Source organism: Phodopus roborovskii, unplaced genomic scaffold, assembly GCF_943737965.1.
Source record: "Phodopus roborovskii unplaced genomic scaffold, PHOROB, whole genome shotgun sequence".
Classification (NCBI taxonomy): Eukaryota; Metazoa; Chordata; class Mammalia; order Rodentia; family Cricetidae; genus Phodopus; species Phodopus roborovskii.
Genome location: NW_026126546.1, coordinates 6,239,780 through 6,264,502, shown reverse-complemented (window position 1 = coordinate 6,264,502; position 24,723 = coordinate 6,239,780). Strand labels below are relative to the sequence as shown.

Genomic DNA, 24,723 nt, shown 5'->3' with positions numbered 1-24,723 from the left:
TGAATCAAAGATGGTTTCTCGGTCTGGTACAGTTGACACTGCTCAACGATACCAGCCTAGCCAAGTAAGCAATTGCAAAACACCATGAAGGGAGCCCTCTAATTCCAGAGGTTTTCTTGTCAGAATATGTACAGCACTACCCATGACGTAGAAGGAACCCATTGTTGGAGGGGTCTCTTGATCTACAGAAAGACAGGCTATAAGCTGTGATTCAGGAAAGCTCTTAGTGGGTGACTCTGAAAACAGACAGGACAAATCTCTACTTAACACACAGGAAAACAATGTCTACAAAGCTGAAGGGATGGCATGGCCAGGCAGCTTTCACTACTGAAAAAGAGAATGTCATCAGACACCCTCAGGGCTTCATTGTGTCTGTGTCTCTTCAGCCTTCACTCCAGGTAAGTTCCCAGAAGCTCAGAAGTGCAGCCATCCTAGTCGCTCAGCTAAGGCACCCCCCCCCCCTTGCAGGCCCCATGCTCTCTGTGACAGGTTCCAGTCAGGACAGATAGTCTGCTGAGTGTTGCTACAGGGAACACCCAAGGAACTAAACACAGGGCCCACAAAAACAATCAAAGCAATAGTGCAGAGCAGCTTGTGATGGCATGTTCTCCCCCAGCACCCTCTGTGAGCTAGTCTATTGAGGATATGAACTATTTGGGGTACACAGAAGACCTGCAAAGCTTGAAAAAAACATGCTGGCTAGGTTAAGCATTTGCATACAAGACTCTGGGATATGGCCTCTTAGGAGAAGCACAGGAACAGCACCACTGAGTAAGTCTTCTTTGCTGCAGGCTGGTCCTAGGGAGAGGAACTAGTGGTGAATGCCAAAGAAACATTAAGTGTAGACAACCAGCTGGAAGTAAGGGAGGGGTTTTGAGAGAGGGCGAGGACTAAAGAAGAGGAAGTAGAACCTCACACCCACATGATGATGGTCCATGTTCCTCCTGAGCATTTCCTCTTACATTTACTTCTCCTCTTACCATAGTAACCTGGACCTCTCTAGAGGATAGTGCTTAGTTATGACCACCTAAGAGCAGAGTATGCCAAGCATCCCTGACCCACATACCCCAGAGTACTACAGTCATCAGTGGGCCCTTGAGAAGAGGCATCTACATGCCCTACATTCAGGGCTATCCAGAGCCCTCCCCTACCCCAAGACACAGGAATCACATACCACCACCCTCTAGCCCAAGCCAACCTCTCCCTGAAAGATGGGTGCTATTCAAAAGTGGAATCTTTTTAAACCATGCACAGGTCTCTCTTATCAAGGCCTGCCCACCAAAACAGTACCTATTAGAAAAGGAACTTGAGATGGCATTCCGCCTTCATACAAGGTGTGTGTGTGTGTGTGTGTGTGTGTGTGTGTGTGTGTGTGTATGTGTGTGTGTGTGTGTGTGTGTGTGGCACCAGGGCACCTTGCCTCTTTTTCTCGGCCAGGAAGGCCAGGAAGTCTCCAAACATAGCTGAAATCACCAGTTGAGTGGAATAGGTCCATGCAGGAAAACAGAGACCAACCTCAAAATTGCCACCAACCTCTTTCTGACCACCTCCTTTCACTGGGCTTAAAGAGAGGGGTTGTGCTGACCTCTCCTTTCACTGTCCTTCACCTACAAAGGGCCCACAAAATCAAAACTCACTACTGTGACCGTACTTAAGTATAAACTACTACCTTTGACTTACTTCCTTGTATTCGGAAAACCACAACACCACCCCACAGCAGAGCCTGTGCAGGGAAACACAGCTGGGACTGAGGCGATAGAGAGGCATGCTGACTGTTCTCCACTCACTTAGCAGGACACAGCAATGTTTCCCTCTCTGCCCAAATATCCATTTCTCAGGATGACCTTAGCACCACCCATCCCCTCAAACCCAATACTCCACCCTTGTGGCTATGGCCTGAACATGCGTTTGCCACCCCCAAACTCACAAGCTGAAAACTAATCCCCAAATTGGCAGTACTGAGTGGCAGATTTGAGAAGTATTTCAGGCAAGAGCCATTATGAATGAAATTTGTGACCATTTAAAAGAGGTCCCAAAGAGCTGCCGTGCCCCTTTGGCACATGGGGGTATAACAAAAATGGCTATTTGGGTTGGAGATATGGCTCAGTGGTTAAGAGCTGTTCTTCCAGAGGCCCCAAGTTTGGTGCCCAGAATCCCCATTGGGCAATTCACAACAACCTGTAACTCCAGTTCCAAGGGATCAAATAATTTTCTCTGGCATCCATGTACCCAACTGCCACAGAATAAAAATATTAAATTAAAAAAATTGGGATTGTTAATCTTGACTGCTAACTTGATGGGATTTAGGATTACCATAGAAATATATCCCCTGTATATCTATAAGGGTATTTCTAGAAAAGCTTACTAGAAAAAGAAGATCCACTCTGAATATGAGTTGCACCATCCCATTGGCTCACCTGTCTCTCTCCTTGACTTCAGATGCAATGTGACCAGCTGCCTCATGTCCCTGTCACCATTCCTCCCCTGCCATGGTGGGCGGCACCTATAAGCTGTGAGGCACAGTAAAGTCCTTCCTTCCTTAAGATGCTCCCAGGAACAAGAAAGGTAACTAACACACCATCCATCAAAAACAAGCCTGGTATGTCAATGGATACCAAATTTTCTGGAGCTCTATCTTAAACATCCCAGCCTTCAGAATTGGTGTTTCCAGCTCATTCACTTCAACGATATTTTGTTACAGAAACTTATCCCAGAACATTGTCAACTAAGGACCCTGCTTCCTACTAAACCAAGAAAACAGAAAACAAGAAATGATAATAGCAAACACTGGTGAGGAGACAGAACAACAGGAATTCTCATTCATCGCTGGTGGAAATATAAAAAAAAATAAATAAAACAGTGAAGCCACTTTGAAAAACAGCAGCTTCTTAACACTAAACAAGCTTATCATACAGTATAGCACTCCATGGCAAGTACCCAAAAGATCTGAAAACTTACACCCACATAGATCTTTTCAACAGTAACTGTTCATATATGCCAAAACTTAGAAGTAACAAAGATGCCCTTCAGAGAACCAATAGGTAAACTATATGAAACCCACACAGAGAAATATCAGTCAGGTTTTAAAAATTGGCTGTGCCCGCTAAAGCAACAGAAAACCATATAAACTCTGCACATGGATCGGCACCAGATGGAGCCTTCAGAGCTGAAAGGAGGGATGGATACAGGTCCCCCCATTCCTGACCCAGACACATCTCCAATTGACAACCATTTACAAATGAAAATTTAGTTTTCTCTAAGGAACTCAGAACTGGAGAAACAAACTCCTTTTAAGGGCAGGCTGCAGGCCCAGCACTAGATGGCAAACAGAAAACAAACTCCAGCATCATTGTAGGTTCCTTGTCTCATTCATAATATCAAGTCAGGGCTTTTCTTTAACTTTATCTTTTATTTTTATGTATTTTTCTCTCTTTTTACCCTATAGGCCCTTTGTGCATACATACATACATACATACATACATACATACATACATACATAACACACACACAGGCTTCCAGTTGAGTGTCTTCGTGGAATTTCTGTGTATAAATAGCCTCTGCATCTTTACCTGTCTCATGTGCATTGCCTTAGGCTCTTTTCTGCTTCTTCTGTCCTATTCCAATCTATTGCTTTTTGTTTTATCTTATTATTGTCTTTCTTATCCTCACACAGCAGAGAGATCTGACATAGTGGCTCTGCAGCAGCCTGCCCATCTTGAAGTCTTCTCCCTTCTCTTCTGCCTAGCTCTTGAAACACAACATGCTGATTACATGAGATGGCTCATTTCATTCTCACAGACCCATAACCTCAGCTTCACAGCTTCACAGACAAGCACACAAAGACTAAGCCTGAGTGTCTGCCTTACCCAAGGCCACAGGTCAGGACACCATGGACACCATGACACAGCTAGGTGAAAAACCATTGCCAAGGAAGGGAGGGAGAGGGAACTGGGATCAATACGTAAAAGAAGAAAAAGAAAAAAAAAGAACAAGAAAGAAAGAAACCATGGCCCAGCCCTCTTCTGGTATCTCAGCAATGCACAAGCATGTGCACACACAGCAGCAGCTCAAATACGCAGCAAGTATTCTGGTACACCTAGGACATAGGACACTAGCAAACAGATTGTGCAGAAAATTCATAATTATAAATCGAATGTGTCCTCTCATTTTCACTGGTGCTAATTGTAAAATGATCTATAGCATTAGAAAATAAGTCAAGCAACATAAAACTGAACCAATATTACTATGCCAGCCACACACCTAATACACATCCAGATACATCCCTTCCCATTTCACCCAACAACACTTGAAGTGTGAACTTATTCCTGTCTTGCAGATCATAAACTTAAAGGCCAAAGGCCCAAGTCCTAAATCCCCTGGCAAGATAATCAGCCTCTGTCATGGCTTCCACACATTAAAAAAAAAAAAAAAAAAATTTACCAATACGTTCCTGAATCAGTAAGTTTCCAGTGGGGGAATAAAAAATTCTAGGTATGTAAAGCAGAAATGGATTTAAGGAATAGGATGATTTCAAGATCATATGAAGAAGTCATTTCTGAGTGATCCCCTAGAAATAGGCTCCTAGAAATAGGTCACTGAGCAACAGGAAACTGATGTACCTGAGATGCAAATAGGAACTGCTCCTGGAATTGCTGAACTCAAGAAACCCAGTAGGAAGTGACGACTCTGCCTCTGGAAGGGAACACAGGGCTCTGGGGCATGACAACTGCTCTCAGCATCCAGGAAGCTGGAAACAGACACCACCAGAGCTGTAGAAAAGCCTCCCGGAAAAGGCAGCCATGCAAAGCAAAGCAGAGCACCAGGCACACAAAAGTACACCACCTCCTGGTAAATGAACTCACCTCTTCATAAGCTGCCTCCTGTCCCTAAATTTCCTCCTTACCCTGTCTATGGTCACCAGCCAATGGATCAAATCCCAAAAGCCTGGCCTAGCTTTACAGAACTAAAATTGTGGTTAAACATATTGGAATCATATCAAAGTATCTACCTGAAGATTCACTTTTAAACCAGTGGTAGCACACATCTTACACAGAAGAATTTTTAAAAATAACACCGAAAAATGATATGACAGACTTTGAAGATTCCCCCATGGAAGGCCTCACCCTCCCTGGGGTGGGGAGTAGAAAGGGAATGGAATAAGAAGGTTGGTGGGGGAGCAGGGGAGGAGGGGAAGGAGAGGGAACTGGGATTGACATGTATAAAAAAGCTTGCTTCTAATTTAAATTGGAAAAAAAAAAGAGCAATAAATACTCTTAACCACAAAAAAAAAAAAAAAAAAAAAAAAAAAAAAAAAAAAACACACACACACACACACACACACACAAAAAAAAAAAAAAAAAAAAAAAAAAAAAAAACATAGCACTGAAACCTCAACAAAAGGAAGCCAGGAACAGTGTATGTATTGAGCACACTCAGCCTTGAGAGTTAACTTCTATTTCCTCATTTAATACTTGCATTATTAGCTCTTCCCCTGGGTGGTTTTTGTATTTGTTTTATGGTGCTAGGATGGAACCCAGGACCTCACATGCACCAGGCATATGCTCTAACACTGAGTTATGTATGGCTCTATTCCTCTCACATTAGTTCTTTTCTAGAGGAACAATTAGTCCTAGGTACTCAAGTTCACACTAGATGCTGCAGAGGTTAAATGACTTTTTCAAGGTCACATGGCACAAAATGTCAGAGATGGTGAAGCTACCTAGCCCCAGCTCTCAAACCACCATGATCCTCCCACTCTATCTTTGAATTACAAGAAGTAGGGTTAGCCACATACAGGCTGTGCCTAGGAAGCAGACTAGAAAATCCATCATTCCAGCCCTTTAAGCATGGCTGGGTACATCCACAAAGACTATCTCTACCCCTGTACATACCTTTGGCAAGATCTGCTTTGCCTTCTTTTCTTCTTCCCCTCCCCCCCCCTCTCTCTCTCATTTTTTTTTTTTTTTTTTGAGACAGGGTTTCTGCTTTGGAGGCTGTCCTTGAACTCACAGAGATCCGCCTGCCTCTGCCTCCTGAGTGCTGGGATTAAAGGCATGTGCCACCACCTCCTGGCTTTCTTTTCCTTTTTTTCTTTTCTTTTTTGTTTTTGATTTGTTTGTTTGGGTTTTTGTTTTGTTTGTTTTGTTTTGATGCTTTAGGACTCTCTGATCACCTCCTCTTAATAAAAGGTCACAGGACAGAAGATGTAAGCAGGGGAAGCTAATTATTACTCCCTAGACCCTGTAGATTATCAGATTAAACCTCTGGCTTCATGGAAACTAACCCCATCACCTAAGGAAAACAGCCACAACCCTAGCATGCTACTGAATTCCTCGCCCACTGCTCTCGGGGTCTACTACACTGGATTCATAGGATCCCTTAACACAGCTCTCTTCCATGTAAGCTGAAGATTCTGCTCATATGACATTAGTAAATGACCTCTGAGGACCTCTGAGGAAGCTATTAAGTACCAACAGCTGTAACCTGTCAGCCCAGTGCATCTGAAAGGTTGGTGATTCTCCCCATTCTTCACCCACCTCCGCCCCAGGACTTGTGGCAATAATGTCTAGAGACATTTTGGTCTTCACAACTGGGGGATGGTACCAGTATCTAGTGGGCAGAGGTCAGGATTGTTGCAACACACAGAACAGCTGCCCACAGGAAGTATTCATCTCAAACATTAACAGTGCCTAGTGCAGAAATCCTGCTCTAAGGTACTGGGCAATGGTTCCAACTAAGAATGTACAGTATGGGGTCAAAAGCTTGCAAGTACATTAGGAAACAAATATGTCTGTTCAAACCAGAGAAAGCTACTACTTAAGTAATCCCTGGAAGCTAGATGCCTTAGCTATTTGATCTTACTTGAGCTGTTTTCCCCCATTAAAGCTGTTCAAGGTCACACAATTATGAAAGAGAAAAACTGACAATAAACCTAGCTCACCTGAGCCTTGAAGCAATGTTCCCAACTGTAGTACCCACCCTTCCAAGATGCCCACCATGTCTAGGAGGGCAGGAACCAGTCTACAACTCAGAGTAGTCTGCTACACAGGCGTATGTTACAGCAGGTAAAGGGGGAACAAATAGTAGCTGTGCCTACAACTTCCATGGGGCAACTATTGCTCTGCTGTCCCTGCCTTCATGTAGAAACCTCTCTACTCTTCCTCAACTGGGCGACGTCCTCCTAAACCAGCTTCCCACAACACCACCCACACATCTTTCTACAGCTCACGGATAATAAACTTACAGCAGAATGGAGGAGGGGGAGGGGCTAGACAAGGAAAAAGATGGATGGTATAGCCTGGCCTGGGATCCCCACAGGACCAATTCTAGCCCAGATCCACCCTGCACAAACACTGTTGCAGTCCACAGTCCTCTGAGTACCTGAGTTAAGCCCTAGGCTGAGTTCTTGAACCATTCTCTGTGGCTGTACTTACTTGCCTGTGTTCAGTGTGTGTCCCACTGACCCTGTCCCTCAAAGTTCTAGGTTGGAACTTGTCTCTAGAAAGGGGAAGGGTAGCCACTGCCATATCACCTTGATGCATTTGTTTTTATATTCCACCTACTTCAGCTAGCACTTCAGTGTGGCTCCCCATAACAGTGTCAGAGCTGGATAAAGGTAAGAGGCAGGAACCAAGGAATAAGAGGGCCTAGAAACTGCAAAACTGAAATTATTTCCTCCAAAGGCGAAGAGGCTTCAACAGACAATTCAACTCTACCATTTCCCCCATAAGACAAAGGCAGTAACAAATCAGGGAATAGGCATGATCACTCCTAACAGCTGATATGTAAAGTCATCTGTGCTGGCTAGTTTTATGTCAACCTAAAGTCAGCTTAGGGAGGGAACCTCAATTATGAAAATGTCTTCACAATATCTGGCTGTAGGGTATTTTCTTAATTAGTGATTGATGGGGTAGGTCCCAGCCCATTGTGGGCGATGCCATCCCTGGGCTGGTGCCCCTCCATTCTGTAAGAAAGCAGGCTGAGCAAGTCATGTTAAACAAGCCAGTAAGCAGCAGCTTCACACACACACACACACACACACACACACACACACACACACACACACACACACACACCATGGCCTCTGCATCAGCTCCTGCCTCCATGTTCCTGCCCTATTTGAGCTCCTATACCAAATTCCTTCAATAATGAACAGTGATATCAAGTGTAAGCCAAATAAACCCTTCCCTCCCCAACTTGCTTTTGGCCATGGTGTTTCATCACAGCAAGAGAAATCCTAACAAAGACATCATACGTGTGTCAGAATCTGCACTAAACCGCGTACATATTAACCCACTTAATTCCACAACCACAAGTGGACTCCTCACTCCAATTCTGAGGGAAGTGAGCTGAGACAGCAAGCGCCCTGGTGATGGGGATAACAGAGGTGAGTGAGGAGGGCCAATGACACACCAGACACCCAGTCCCTTTCTCAGTACTCTGCTAGGGATCCAGAAACTCAGTAAGGGTAAGTGATGTTTAAGGTCACAGAGCTAGGTGTAATCTATAAACAAAGCTGTTCCCCACTATGCTACATCACCTCTATTTCAAAAAAGGGTTTCCAGATTTGTGAAGAATCTCTGTCTCCTAAGTGACTGAAAAGTTGTCTCCTTTCCTTTCAGCCCCTGAGACTGATCTGAGGAGTCACATAAGACACTCTGGAAAACTACAAACACTCATCTAAGTTAATAGGAACCAGCCAGTTACATGATGAGGTCCCCAGTACGGGATGCCTCAGAAGGACTCTGACATACAAGGGCTCCCTAGGGCTCCTGAAGGCAATCACTGACATCAAGTTCTGTGACTAGGACTCCACTGAGGTGCAGGGTCCCCGCCAGCTGGCACATCAAGAAGAAAGGTGTCCCAAGAAGACTGCATGCCATGTGAAGACCACCTCACTCAGGGCTGGTCTTGGGCTGACTGGAGACACTCCACATTTGCCTGGTGAAGCAACTGCAAAACTCTAGGTTACTATATGTTCCTAGACTTGGATGTCTCTGGCTGACTCCAGCCAGAACAACACACCAGGTACTGCAAAGTCTAACATCGACTTGCTAGAAACATATGCCATATGATCCTATCTGCCAAGCTCATAGCCCAGGAGCCTACAAAGAAAAATATGGAGCTGATTATAATTCTGTACATATGATCCATAGCCCCTACATCCTTATGCAGAGCATCTCACAATTTCTGTAACTGACTGGTGGGGGTATCCCAACCTCAGATTATAAGCTCACCCTCCTTCATGACCAAAGATCATGTCTATTACTCTATGATTCTCAGATGACCTGCCTAGAATCTTAGACAGACTCTTGCTAAACAAAACAAGAGGGGGGGGGATGGAAGCAACTCTCCTCACAGGGCCCTGGAGGACACACAGGAAGCCCAATAGGCTTGTTGGAGATCTGGATGGCAAGGCGCTAAAGGAAAGGTACGCATGGCAGGGTCAACACAATAAGAATTGTGTGGCTGCGGAGTGGCCACAGCACAGCAGGGCCAGGGCCAGAACACATGAAAAGGCCCAGACAGGTGCCCTGGAAGTATGACTGGAACACTTGGAAATGCCAGCCCCAGTGTCTGCCACTAGAAGTATTAGAAACTGAGTTGCTAATGCTGGTACCGATCTCAACAGCATCCTTTTGCTTGACCTAAGAAACTGAAGTCATTAGTGACTAACAAAGTAAGGATAATAACAAGAAACTGAAGTCATTAGTGACTAACAAAGTAAGGATAATAACCACCTGTGGGTGACCCCACCTACGAAAAGCAGGAGGCCAAGAAGCAAAAAAGACTGTTTAGGGAGTCAAGGACAAAGAAGCAGGAGATGCAGTGAGAGGCCAAACAGCTGATTGAGCAGCAGACATGGCCCACACTACTCCACAGTACTCTGAGGCACAGGGGACAGGCCCAACTGTCTATAGGACGTAGCTCTTAATAATGCGCACAGGAGACACACTACAGTTAGACAAGAAAGCACAAGGCAACAGGTCTCTACATCTGGTGCCCTGGCCCTGCTCCAAATAGCAAAGGTGTTACCTTGTAAAGAAGTGGCTGAATGGTTGGAATAGTTTCAATTTCCTCCCCTCCTCAGTCTCAGCAACACAATCCTGCTGGTGTAAGTCACTGGTTTCCTTGATGGAGCTCAGAGTGACATCAGTAAAGTGTCGGTCATCATCATTCTCTAGGGTCACAATGGCACTAGAACTGCTTGTGACCATGAGGTCCAAGATGTCCTCGTTGCTGACCGACAATGTAGTTGACAGTTCTGTGCCAAGACTAGACACACTGCAGACAGAGACATTGTCACTTCGGCTCAAGGCTTTGGAGGTGGGGCTGTAGAGTTTCACTGAGTCATAGCCTGTCCTGGGAAAGGTGGAAGACTTCCGCACAACTTGCTCCTGCTCGCTGCTGGTGGGAGCTAAGGGTGCACAGGATGGTAGGGGGCATGCACTTTGGAAGGCCCGTTCAGGGATGACCTCTGACTCAGACTGCTTTCTCTTCACATGGACTACACTGCAGGGGACAGGCTCCGGGTTGCCAATCTCCAAGGTAGGAATGCCTGAGTCTACTGACTGAAGACTGTGGCGATCTTCCAAAGCACCAAGTTTTAGTGTGGGTCCATAGTCAGGCACTGAAACAGATCTGGGTGCCTTGACATTCAGGTGTTGCAGGTCCTGAAGGGAGTCTCCTGGCCGACCATCTAGAATGCCCATCAATGATACACCATTCATAGAGGTGGAAAGGTTTCCATCAGTCATCTTGGTCCAAGAAGAAACTAGAGAAATACAGACATGGAAATTTAAAATTTATATAAATCCAAAGATACAATTCCTCAGGCATCTTTGGATGCACAGCTCCAAAGGCTATATTGTCTTGCTAAAAGGGGTGCCTTTGAAAGAGTCCTACAAGTTGTGCATGGTGGTACATACTGTAAAACCAATGCTAAGAGACTTGGGCAAGAAGTTTGTGAATTTGAGACCAGCCTGTGTGATACCCTCCCCCATGTCAAAAAGAAATAAAGAAAATGTCCTATACATTCAAGTTCTAACTGAGGCCTAGAGCAAAAGCTTGAACATACTCTCTTGAAATAGCAGGGCAACAGTTCACACAGAAGATCGCCTAGGGAAAGCAGCCAGTGTCATCATCAGTTCTGTCACCCCAATTACATCTCTGGTACCCAGGCCAGCAATGGAAGCACAAGATCTGTGCTGGGTGGGAAGGAAATCTTCTTGTGGGAACACGCTATAATGTGGATTTTGTATGCCCACATGTTGAAGGCTTAATCCCAAGATTGCTGTTTAACGAGAGGATGGTGGGGCCTTTGGGAGGTTGAAGTTATATCACTGGAGGCATACCCTCTAAGTCCATATCTAGACCCCCAGCCCTTCCTTTTGATTGCCTTATTTCCTAGATGTCATGAAGTGATCAGGATGCTCTTGTCACCTGCTCCTATTATGACATTGTGTACTTCCCTGGGCTGAAAGCAACAAGGCCAAAAGACATGGCCTAAAGAAATCTCTGAAACAATGAGCTGAAATAAGTCTTTCATTCTTACAAATTGTTTATCCCAGGCATTCTGTAACAGTGGTATAATGATAACACAGGGACAAATTATAAATAGGATACCTCTGACCAAAATATGTGAATTAGGGGCTGGGAATATAGTGGCACTTGGCTAGAATGAACAAAGCCATGGGTTCAGTCCTAATCATTAGCTTGTTTTTTTATGCTGTAAGAGAAAAAAAACAGAATGGAGAATTACACACACACAAACACACCATCTGCAGTAAGACTGCCCACCATACCCCAACTGGCCAATTCCTTTCCACAGCACTACCATGTTCACTCAAGTCCAAGGCAGGGCATGCTATTCCTTCACAACAGAAGTCAATCACTCAGAAAGGTCCAAGATCAGACATACCTAGAGAGGTAGGATTTGGGAGTCAAGAGGCAAGGCCATACCTAGTTTTAATTGTCTTGGGACAGTGTCCTTAAACTCAGGACAGGAGGCTAGTATAGTGAAGATATGCTAATAATAGAAGAGCAAAGGTCAACACTTGAGAAAAGAGTCTAAAGCACTGGCCACATACACCTCAAAGGCCATACCCAGAGCTCTCTAGCCAAAGAGGCAGATACAAGCCAGGAGAAAATTCCACTCTGAGGAACACACCTCTAGCACACTGTCAATCTTCACCTGTGCTCAGAACTAAAGACAGCAGACAGTACACTGTAACCTGACCACAGAGTAGAGAGTATAAGTACCAGAACTCCAGACTCTAACCACTCCTGGACTGTAATGAGTGGGCAGCGGGCCCAGGGGGGACTCCTGAAGGCTCCAAGGCAAAGCAAACACAGAAGTTCGCCTGCTAGGAGTTAGCCTAGCTTCTACCAGAAGCCTTCTGCAACCCTCAGGAAGCCAGTCTCCGTTAGTGCAGCAGAAGCAAACTGATTAAAACAAAAAGGAGGAAGGGAAGTAATCTCCCCCTCCCAGAAGCTGAAGGAGCCATTCAGACAGCACAGAAAAGAACAAAAATAGAAACGGGGGAAAGGTGGAATTCAGAAATAGACTGAGCCACAGAAAACAAGTAAGGTTCATTTAACTCCAGAGTTGTACTGACTGATAACCCATTTTTTTTTTTTTCTTACAAGTTAGAACCACAGTGTACCACATCACAAGAAAGACAGGCAAATTTAATTTGTTACAGAAACAAAAATTATATAAGGGCTGAAAAAAAAATTTTCAAACCTGCAGACAAAAACTCAGTTTATTCTCCACAAGGATCTGAGCATCACTCCAACGGGTATTGAACACTTTTTAATTTTCATGGCTCACATTGCCATGATGTCCACCCTGAGTCCAGCAGCCATGTGCTCCTCAAGGACATCAGGCACCACCTCTGTGGTGAAACCTAACCAATTGTTATCTTAAGAAACAAGACTCACACAAAGATACAAGTGGATTCAAATACACACAAATTAGAAGTTGCACTCCTTTTAATTAAAGCAAGAACACAATAAGAAACATTTTATCACATAGTTAAGAGCTAATCTTTGACAAAGGCAAAGGTTACTAGATATCAAAACACCATCAGCTTCCAACAGATCAAATTGGCACAAAGCCTTAGTCAGAAGAGAAGAACTTTACAGGCACAGCTGAATTTCTAGGTCTGCCTTACCAGCTGTGGTGACCTCAGGAGAGGTACTTAACCTTTCTGAGCCTCAACTTCCTGCCTCCCCAGCAATGAACCACGGCAATGCTATACTACAGGCTGGTCTGAAGACAAAAGAAACAAGAAGGTGTGATGAAAGGGGACACCTAACCTCATGGGTGCTTCATAGACATATTTCCTTGTTTTCAGCCCCATCTCGCCAAAGTGCCTGCAGGAGATGCAGTTCAACTGTTAACAAGAGATTCTGCTCCTACAGGGCATAGAAGTCTGCTGCTCCTACAGGGCATAGAAGTCTGCACCTGGACAAACATAAGGTAGCTACTGCTGCCTGTGGGGTAAGAAACCATCTCATTCAGACAGCGGCATCTCATTCATAGCACTGATTCCAACGACCCTCCAAACCTGGTCAAGAAATGGGGAAGAAAATGGGGCTGCGAGCCCAAAGCCATGGTGTTCCCTGTCCCTGGGGCCTCTTTCAGGGAAAAGCCAGATGAACTCTGAGGCCTCTGGTGAGTCATTAAGTCTCAGGAACAGAGTGTCAGTCTTTGAGGAAATAAGCCTAAAGGGCTTGCAACATACTTGTGCTGGCTGGTCTTAGGTCAACTTGACACACAAATGAGAGTCATCTGAAAGGAGGGAATCTTAAATGAGATTCCCCCATAAGATGTAAGGCATTTTCTTAATTAGTGATTGGTGGAGAAGGGCCTAGCCCATTGTGGGTGATGTTATCTTCGGACTGGTGGTCCTGAGCTAGCTAGGGGAAGCAGGCCAAGAAGCAGCATGCCTTCATGGCCTCTGCATCAGCTCCTGCCTCCAGGTTCCTGCCCTGTTTGAGTTCCTGTGCTGACTTCCTTTGATGACAAACAGCAATATGAAAATGTAAGCCAAATAAACCCTTTCCTCTCCAACTTGCTTTTTGGTCATAATGTTTTGTCACAATAGTAACCCTAATGAAAACACTACTCTGGAACCAACTTCTGCAAAGGGCCAAGGCCACTGGGTCCTTGAGCCTTTCTACCAATGCCATAAAACCAGACGCCACACTCCAGGCCTCCCACCTTCTGCCAGTGCCCTAATAAGGGGAAGGTTGCACAAACAAGGCACATGCTTTTGAGACAGGCTGTGGGGTGAACTTTGGAAGGTGGCCTAAAGCAGGTGGCCTGCCTCCTAGTCACATGCCTTCTAAACAGAGATTGAGCTGGAATTCCCCACACTAAGCAGACTCAAAGGCGCTCCTATCCTGTCTTCCCCACCTTTCAACATGCAACTCAACGGGGGCCACTGCAGGGAGCAAAGAGCTCCTGCCCAGGGGAGGGCATGGAATCCAGCAAGGGACTGTGCCACACAGGGAGCCCCCACAAGCCACCTCCTCCCTCTAAACACCCCCCTCTCACCCCCCCCAGCTCCAGCTCTCTTGGGAAGCTGTAGAGCTCTTTCTAAGCTCTTCTGCCACACCCCACCTAAAATGATGGGATTCTACAACTATTTTCCTGTTTCTTGCCACCAGTTCCCAGACTTCAGGGCAGGAACAGTTCTACTCATTTCTGGATTTCAGTGTCTGGCCAAATGCCTACCATGGATAAAGAATTTTAAAAAGTACATGCTGAATTAATTACTGACAGCCAAGTGGGAAGGTTTCCAGGACAGTCCCATTCATGCACATTCAACTGAAATCTGGGTTATAACCTAAGAAGCTCTTGTCAGAAGCAATACAAGTATGAAAATCCCACTGAGTCCTGGTTACATGAACATACCAAACACCAGCAACTGGGCAACCCACCCAGTACAACAGGTTACATGCAGATCTGACAGTGGTAACCGCCATCTAGAAAGTCAGGGAAAGGAAACAATATCCCTCTCTACACTAATTTTCTGACGTCTACATGAGTAACATCAGAGCAGTACAATCTGCCTGCTGCAGCCACTCTAGCCTGAGCAGACTCAGGCACTGGCTGAGTCCATCTAGGGAGGAAGAAGCGCACTGCCAGGGGAAGCACAAAACGCAGGGTAAATGGTGATTAGTCACCACTTTCCGGACTAGAGAAAAACACACACACAAGATATGAAGCAGGCATAAGAGGAAGGCTGTTTTTAACCCTCATAGCAAGACCACGTGGGTTTCATATGCTCTGCAAGAAGCAAAAGGAAACTACCTGAGGGTCTGGACAGCCCAACTGTCACCCCGTAGGGCAGTTCTTAGTGTAAGATAAGTGACAAAGAGATTCTACCAGTGATGTGGACAGGGCTATGTGAGACAGTCTAATCCAGAAGCAACCACTTGATTTCCTCCTTCACAAAATCCAAGGCTTAGGACATGGCCAGAATCTTCACAAAAAAAAAAAAAAAAAAAAAAAAAAAAAATTCTGAAGCCTAACCAAATGATTTAGTTTTGCCCTCAGAGGGGGAAATAGCCTCCCTGGTGGATGCAGAAGAACAAAGGTCCCAGCACCATTCCTGGGGACTGTCCCTGACTAAAGGATATGGGCCTAAGCAGGCTGACCCAGCTCCTCTCTGGATGTTCCTGGGGAAAGGGGCTTCCTGGCACCACCAGCAAGGGAACAACATTGCTGACCTCTCTGACCATCAAAGGTCAGGACAGTATACCCACCTTAGCTGCCACGCCTCCCTTCAGCCCTGCTCTACCTGATTTCCAGGTACTTATTCTAAGGGCAAAGCACCCATTGTAAGGTTTCAGGCATTACGCTGGCCCGCCCCTGTCACCTGGCAGAATGCACTCAGGCAGTACTCTGGTCAGCCCAGGGTTCCATGAGTACTAGTCTGCAGTCAGACTAGTCAGACCCCCACCCACTTACGCTCTCTTTGCTCACTCTCTCTCTCTTCTGTTCCTGGTGTCTCTATGTCTCTTTTCTTTTCCCTTCCCTCTCTATCCCCTTTCTAAATAAACTCACTCAAGCTCTGTCTGCCTGTCGTGTTTGTGTCCCCCTCCCCGTCTCCCCCCTCCTCGGTCACCCTCTCCTTACCTTGGGACCCTCATGTGGGACACACACACCCCCAGCTTTATCTTATCATTAAAACAAAGGAACAACACCCATGGCTTGTTTCTACTCAGCCATGCCTGGGGTATTAAAATCATAGTCAAGTACACGAGAGCAAGATCACACCAGTAGCACCATAAAACCACCATGCAGACCAGGCTCTGTTGGAAACTAAACAAGCCCCACCAAGTCTTCTGTATCTAGCACCCACAAAATTCTTGAGAAAGCCTCTTGGGGTCCCCCATGTTTTACAGTGTGAGTTCTGATGAGGCCGTTAGCTTCCTCACAGAAGCAGTGGCTCCACCAGACTGCATTTCAGCCCAGAACACAGGGTGTTCAAAACAAACTTTAGCTCAGAAGAGGCTAGGAATGAGGTCTAACCCTAAGGAAACCCACAGATAAAAGTGGTACACTTGTGTGAATTCCCCTGCACTGCAGAGAGCTCCACAGGAACTAACCAGGAGGTGAGTCTCTCTTTAAGTCCTAACTGCCAGGAAAGGTAAAGGGACTAGAACAGTCCTAGGTGCCAGAGCATTACCAGTTTATAGGCGCAGCCACCTGCCAGGAGCCCAGAGCCTGCCAGGTGCTCCATCTTCACAGCCATCCACTAAGAGATGCACTAGAAAACCTCAGCTGGAGCCAGGGATAAGAAAACAGCATGCTGGGCTAACCTGCAGCCCCCTGCAATACTGACCACTGCCACTGTGCAGCAAGGAAGTCAATTATACAAGTATAATTTCTGACTATATGGAGTGTTCCTTCCTTTCCCAAATGTTTCAGCTACATTTAATGACTAAACAGACACTTGTAAAGTACTGATGGATCAGGAAGATATGCAGTCCACTTCATAAATGCAACATAATTTAAACTCTTTACTTCTTTGTTTGTTTGGAGGAAAGTGGCTTTCTCACTATGTACCCCTCGATGGTCTAGAACTCAATAAGTGGACCAAGCTGGCCTCAAACTCACAGAGATCTGCCTGCCTCTGCCTCCAGAAGAGTAAAGACATGTTGGATTCTTAATAGAAGAGACAACTCTTAGCAGTCACCATATGCTAGTCATAAATATGCCAAATATACCGTAGACACTGAAATGTAGAGAAGCAAAGCAATTTGCTCAAAGTTGCACAAGGGAAACTGGATTCAGGCCAGGTATAACATCAGAGCCACCCACACATGGCCTGCTAAAATACTTAAGAATATAAGTCCTCAACCGTGTGCTAAGCAGTAAACCAAACACAACTTTTACCATTCTATATGTTAGAATTCAATAGAAATGGATTTTTAAAATTGTTTCATGTATACAAATATTTTTTCACCATGTATGTCTGTGCACCAGGTGTGTGCCTAGAATCCAATGAGGTCAGAAGAGAATACCAGATCCTCTGGAACTGGAGTTACACTGTTGTGAGCTACCTTGTGGCTGCTGGGAATTGAACCTGGGCCCTTTAGAAGAGCAGCCAAGTGCTCATGAGTATTGGGCCATATCTCCAGCCTCAAAACTTTTTAAAAATAGGGGCAGCAAGATGGTTCAGTGGGTAAAGGCACTTGATGCACATGCCTAGTAACCTGAATTCCATCCCTAGAACCCTCATAAAGATAGAGAGAACTGACTCCACACACACAACATGGGCATGCTCAACTCCACATATATCATATCAAACAACAATGATAAAAATTAATAAAAGTTTTTAGGGTCAGAGAGATGGATCAGTTGGAAAAGGTGCTTGCTGCGTTCAATCCACAGGACCTACAAGTAGGAGAAAACTGACTTAGAAGTTGTCCTACACACACAAATAAATAAATAAATTTTTACAAAATGGTTTTAAAGTAAGTAGTGTGGGAGGAGATACATAATCTAGAATAGACATTTTGGATTCAAATCCCAGCTCCTCCATTGGCCAATTGTGTGACCTTGAATTAATTTAGCTTCATGTGCCTCAGTTTCACTGCTAAATGAAGTCAATATTGGCCTATACCTTACCAGGCAATTAGCAATTTTAAGGGAAGAAAGCCATGCCTTTAGAACCATGCCTAGCATGAGCTAAGCTTTAGAAGATCTTGGCTAGAGTTAAACTTCTTAGCACAGAGATGAACAGCTCAGGTCCACTAATTTAACAACATCTTTGCATTAGAAAGCTCAGTCACCCTGGGGCTGAAGAGATGAATCAGTGATTAAGAAAACTGGATGCTTCTTCCAAAAGATCAGGGTTCAATTCCTAGCACCCACATGGTAGCTCACAACTGTCTAGCTCAAGTTCCAGAGGATCTGACATCCTCACACAGATATATATGCAGGCAAAACACCAATGTACATAAAAAATGAAATGAATAAAGAAAAAGAAAGCCACCACACAGCCATTCTATGTACACAGGGCTATACAACTTTTCACACATGCTATGTGGCACTGACTGAACTCTGGGCCTCAATTTTCCCAAGTAAAAAATGGAATTAGTCAACCTGATCTACTGAGAGCCTTGCAGCTCAACAGTCTCAATACTCCTAGCCCAAGACACTTTCTTTACATCCAATATTAAAAGCAAATGTCAGGAGACCATACATACTCAATTGTCTAAAAACTCTGTTGTGTATAAATGTCTATTCTGAAAAATTCTCTCCAAGGTCTCGGACCCCACATCATGGGGCAAGTATGTTCAGTACTGAGGCTAGGAACATGAAGTTAAGGGTCTCTAACCCATGGGGAGTCAGACTTTAAGACAAGGCTCCCTGAAGCCATGTTCCCCTCACTGTCAAGAGAGGCTTATACAAAGAAAGAACTGGTCCTGGTGGAGGAGGGGACACTGACTTGGGGGACAGGGAACTCAGTCTCTGCATAACAGGAGTCAGAACTAACTGAAGGTGTTAAAGAGACATGGATCTGCAGGAGCCAAGTGAGATGCTGAATGTCAGGAGATGGCCTGAGGGCAGAGTAAAAAACCCTGTTGCTCCAAAAGAAAGCAAGCCTAATTCATGTAAAAAAGGTGCTAAACAAACACACCAGGGTGAGCAGAGCCTTGTCTTGTGATCAGCCTCAATCTACACCCCACCTCTGTCTCTCTCACCTTACCTTGCAAAGTCAAACCTCCTTCTCTTAATGTTCCGGAAGAGTGCACTTGATAACTCTAAGCAGAAGGTACAAACCAGGTTCTCATTACAGCTAGGTCTTATTAGGATAATTATGCTCAGCTCTCAATGGGTCAAACCCATACAACAAAGCATGCAAGCAAGCGGAGAAAGCCAGGGGGAGGGGAGAAGTAGCAAACCTGAGACCATTTTGGTACTGGCACAGATGTGTGTGGACTGCTTACAAAGGCTAGCCCAGTCCCTTTAGCGGGGCTGCCAACAGCCACAGGCAATCCATCCTCCCAAGAAGCCAGCAAGGAGCTACCCTCTTGCACATGAGAGTGCTGGAGAGTAGGGAACTACTGTCAGTCACCAAACACCAGGATTCCCACCTCAACCAGCCAACATGAAATAACCAGAGAATAGCCAGGGCCTCCAGAAGTTACAAACTGCAGGAGTACACAGAGAATCTTCCAGAGCAAAACTTCTAATTCCACCTTGGAATTAGACAGGGACAGTTTTGAGTTTTACTAGGGCCTGGTCAGGAGGTGTCTCTGACATTCTCAACTTCATTGGGGTTCCATCAGCAGTCTGTGATGGCTAGCACCCTCTAGAAGGTTAGCCAAGACCCTGCAGGGTTGACAAGAGCCTGAGTAAGGGTCAGGGGCAGAGATCAGGTTTTCTCTAGCCTACCAATCTGCCCACTACTGAGGGTCCCTAAAGAGAAAATGGGTTCTAGAGTCCGAGTGGAAGATCTGAGGAGGACCTAGGCAATAGGATCTTAGAGTGAGGTCTAGGGTCCCTAACTGGAGGACCTTCTGCAGCCCAGGGACTGAGGTAAGGAGGCCCAAGAGGGAAAGGGTAGAGTGGGTCAGGAGATTTAAGGAAGAGGTTTGGCAGTCTGAGAACTCAGCATGAGGAGGAAGAGACTAGGAACACACCACAAAGGGCTGAGGAGGAAGGACTGTGGAGAACAAGGGCCTAAATAGGTTCAGGGGTATGAGGAGGATTCAGGCTCATGATGCTCAGGGCAGACTCATCCACAACCCACAGCCCCCGGCACTCAAATCAGATGAGTCAGTGGCAGCCTAGCGTCTACGAAAACTCAAGGAAAAGGGGTCTTTCGAGGAAGGTGGTTCGAGACACATGGGGGGGGGGTGGTCTGAGGACAGAATCTGGACCCAGGACCTGAAGAGAGAGGACAGAGACCAGAATACCACAGGGGTTTGAGGAGGACTAAGGGCAGCGATGGGAACATGACAGCGGTCTGAGGAGGGCACTGGCTGGGGACGCGCAGGGCAGACTCCCCTGTGGCTCGCAGCACGGTATCGGAGGAGAAAACTTTTCGCCAAGTTGTGGGAAAGGCGCAAGTCACGACAGCTCTGGCCGAGGGCAGCCGCACACCAGCCCTCCCACCCTCCCCTGTCAGGAGCCTGACCCCTCACGGCCCGCCCGCAGGGCCAGCGCAGCAGCAGGTGGCAGCGCCTCTCGCCAGCCCTCCTCAGCCCGTCAGCCTGACCCCGCAGAGGCCCTCAGTACCCGAGCTACCGCAGCTCCAACGCCATCTCCGGGCCCGTGGCCCGCAGCCCAGGGCCCGTGGGGCCCGCAACTTGCTGGGCGAGGACGCCGGACACCGAGGACGCCCGGCCGCAGCAGGTGCTTGCCAGCCGCCCGCCGCCAAAGGCAGCTGGCGCCAGGCCCCGCCCCCTCACGCCCCACAGCCACGCCCCCCCCAGTCCTCCACAGCCCTTCCACCCAGCCTCAGCGGCCCAACACCCAACTCCAAACACCCGCGCTCGGGGCGGCCGGCGTACCGCCACGCCCCATGCTCCCTGGCCACGCCCACCGAGGGCCCTCCGCTCTTCCGTTCCCGCAGTCCACTCCCCGGGACAGCCGTACTGCCACGCCCCGCGCTCTCTAGCCACACCCTCACGCTCCCTGGCCACGCCCCCGCCAGTCCCCCACCGCTCTTCCGCCCGGGCTCTCGTCCCCCGCCGCGCCTCTGCTGAGCTTGGAGCCTGACGCTCACGGGCGTCGCTCCCCCTGGCCTGCCCAAGCGTCCACCCTGGGCTTCGGGAGTTGTGTCCCCGACCGTTTTCTATCCCCAGGCCCAAGCGGAGGCGCGAAGGAAGTCCTGGGAAAGTCACAGCGTCCACACGGGCACCGCAGAAGCCCGGCCCGGGCCCCTTACCTGGTCAGCTCCGCCCGCGGCCATCTTGGAAGTGGGAAGCAGAGGGAGGGGGAAGGAGCGCACGGGGCTGGGCCAGGCATGGGGAGCCGAGCGATGGAGCGCATCGATGGGGTGCCCCTGTCCAGCAGCTGGGGGAACCTTCGCAAGGCCCACGGAGCGTGTGTGGGAGGCCTCCTGAACGCTGGGTATGGATCTGTGACCTCGGAACGTCCTCCCAGCACAGCCTCAGCCTCTGCATCTGTGAAACCGATATTTGTGATCACCGACTCATCGCACCGACCGACAGAGCCTAGCGCTACAGTTCCCAAACTTAGTATCCAGAGCCCAGCAGGCCGGTCCTCCAGAGGTGATGTACAGGGTTCATTAGTATGTTTTCAAAGCTGTGTGATGGCCTCGCTTAGGTACTAGATGGTGCCTCACTAGACTGATCCCACTCTGGCCTGGAACTCAGCTTTATGTACAGGTTCTTTCTTCCTTCCTTCCTTCCTTCCTTCCTTCCTTCCTTCCTTCCTTCCTTTCTTTCTTTTTTAAGTAGCAGAAACTGAAGAGATACAACCTATGAACCAATCTAATTCAGAGGGTAAAAGTCGGCTGTCGCTGAGAAGAATTAAGCCAGGTGCCTGTAGAGCATGTCTCCATCCAGATCACTGAATCCCATTTCACTTCCTGAACTCATCTGAGCCTACCATTTCCTGAGCCTGTAATACTGTAGAGACTTGGATTCGTGCCTAAAGGACTAAGAATTAGTTATGTTTATCCTGTAGGTTGTCAGAGCCTGGGGATTTAGCAAAAGCAAACAAACCCCAAAGTCTGACTATAGCTCAGTCTGTGGGAAGGCTTGAACCATCACAGGCCTACAAGAAGAGTAATCTCCCTGCCCTGGCAACACCTAGAGGCATGCAGAGTGGGATTCATTTGTCTTGGTTACAGTTCTTAGTTCATGCTAGCCTCCAAGCTGCAACCTAGAAAAAGAGGACTTTGAACCCTGATCTTCCTGCTTATGCCTCCCCAGTGCTGGGATCACAGGAGTCTCCCGCCACTCCTGCTTTAATTGCATTCATCTTGAAATATTAGGTGATGGATCAACCCCTGTACAACTCTCTCACATCATTAAATACGTTCATAAGTCTGAATACAATGCAGAGGAAGTACTTTCCAAGATGAAGGCTCAGAGGCTATGAAATGCACAAAATCTCCAGAGATAAAGAAGAAAGAGGCTGGGAGATGATAGCTCGGTGCCCTGAGTTCAATTCCAAGCATGAGTGGGGAGGAGAGGAAGAAACAGGCCCAGTGCCTGGCCATATCTGAGTGTCTTGCCTCTGCTCATGGGTTGTAACTTTCCCCACGACATGAGCTGGTTCACAAGGAAGCGGTGTTTATGTCCCACACGGCCACCTGAGGCTCTCAGCCCATCACACCAGAGCCTTGAGCTAAGTAACCTCTGCCTGTGCCAATTAGATGAACAGGGCAACACCTACTCAAGAAGTTTCCAGCCTCACAAGTCTAACAGCGCTGGCTGCTGTTGAGAGTGAGGACCGTCCAAGCAGGGTGACTGCTGGGCTGTGGGACTCCCCCACTGGCCACTCTTGGAGCCCAGTGGTGGCTATGGGCTATTTGAAAGCCTTGATAGACCCCTGGCTTCACTTTCTTCACTGGATCATGACTGTAATTGCTCTTAGCTCCTACTCATGATGGCAGGAAGGGGGACGCTTAAGTAGGCAATCTTTTCATGGCATGCAGAGAGCTGAGACACTTCCAAGGAATCCCTCTGTGTTTGGAGCATAAGAGGAAATTTTAGGGTGCTTAAGTTGCTGGCAGTTTTAAGTGAGAACAATGCCAAGTTTCCGTGACACCTGTTGGTGCCCTCACAGCTGGATTTAAACACCAACTGGAAAGCAGAGACTTGCCTCAGTCCCGACTTACACTTTAATGCATTAGATCAGTGTCTGCTTGCACAGGAGTCCTCATGACTCCTCACCTCCCAGCCCTAATACTGAGTCTCAAGAGTTTAAAACCCTTGTAATGACAAGAGGCCATTGTCCTGTTTGCAGAGTCAGAAACTGGAGCACAGGTTTGCAGTTGGTGTCCTCTATCTGACTTTGCCTCACCCTCAGCAGCCTGGTGCCAGAACTAAAGTGTCCCCTGGAACTCATCATCATTTCCCATCCTTTGGATTTGACCTATGTCTTACCTTTTGTCATCAATGCCCAGAAGTGGTCTAGATAAAGCCTCATTGTAACTTGAGTCTGAAACAAAAACCACAGTGAACAGCATTAAGGTGTGTGCTCACTTTCAACCACCCCCACCCCTCAAAAACCTGACATGTACAGACAGCTCCCAGATACAGAGAAAACAACCCTGTCAAGTTGCCAGCACGCCACACAGCTGCAGCAGAACTACACTGGGGAAGCCATTCAACCGCTTCTGCTACTGCTTCTGCTAGAGGTCTACAGGACTGCCCCTTTGCTTGGGCTCTTTGAGGCTGTAAACCTCTCACTTGTGTGCAGAAGTATCAGCTCCTCATACACTGACTGGCTAACTCCTCAGATTTTGTCCTCATCCCCTCCCTACCTTCAACTCCGAAGCCCCTCCCTTTCCTACATGAAGCAGTGGTCATGTATGAAGGGAAATTGTCCCACTATATTAGTTTCTAGCATATTTGAAATCATCCTAGAACCTTCTAACCCACCCTAATAATACAATATGGACTAAGAGTGCTGGCCAACCAGCCTCATAGGGAAGAGACCTTGCCAGGGATAACCTCCTTGTGTCTTGTTGAGTATTTCTTTAGAGGAGCAGAAATACCTCAGGATGTCCAATATCCATAGAAACCATCTCTGCACACCTACTGTAATCCAGAACACAAAGCCCCAACTTTCTATGGGGCTCTTGGGACAGACAGCTGCAACTCTCTACAATTTGTGGCCATAACTTCTTATACAGAAAATGGTTATCTAGCTAGATGAAGCTCCAAAAGGGTCCTCATTAGCTCATGAGGACAACCATCTGACTTATCAGGGCTAAAGTAGGTCCTGAGAGAAGGATGGAGAATCCTCAGTCAGATGATGGGTGGTAGGCACCAAAATGACTGTTCTGTTAGGACCCTCTAACTTCCCTTCCAGAGATACAGAAATCTCATTTCATGAATCATATCCCCTAAGTCCTGTGAAGCCACCAATGTGTGAGCTGTATGAATGAATCACACCAATGCCTGTCTACCTAGAGTCATCCCTGGCATTGGCTAGCACCTCACCTCTGTGACAGAGATTGATCTCCATAAGCTGTCAAACTCACCTCAGTGTCT

General features: G+C 46.9%; 1 protein-coding gene across 8 annotated transcripts in view; it reads right to left on the bottom strand.

Annotated features, from left to right (window-relative positions):
* The window catches only part of Tbc1d14 (TBC1 domain family member 14), a 92,742-nt gene extending 69,074 nt beyond the window's left edge, over positions 1 to 23,668 (bottom strand). For 4 of the 8 annotated variants that reach the window (XR_007835518.1, XM_051200384.1, XM_051200388.1 and 1 more), the window contains exons 1-2: positions 23,611 to 23,668; positions 10,036 to 10,774 (exon numbers count right to left, since the gene is read on the bottom strand). Coding sequence is in view for 7 of the 8 variants with exons in the window: in XM_051200384.1 (XP_051056341.1) it covers positions 10,036 to 10,774; positions 23,611 to 23,653 (782 nt within the window). In the remaining variant the exon portion in view is untranslated. Of the gene's footprint in view, positions 1 to 10,035; positions 10,775 to 11,625; positions 11,673 to 20,767; positions 20,901 to 21,419; positions 21,539 to 23,610 lie in introns of those variants that run through there. The other 4 variants (XM_051200385.1, XM_051200387.1, XM_051200386.1 and 1 more) reach the window with 4 other exon arrangements.
* Between the last annotated feature and the right edge of the window lie 1,055 nt (positions 23,669 to 24,723).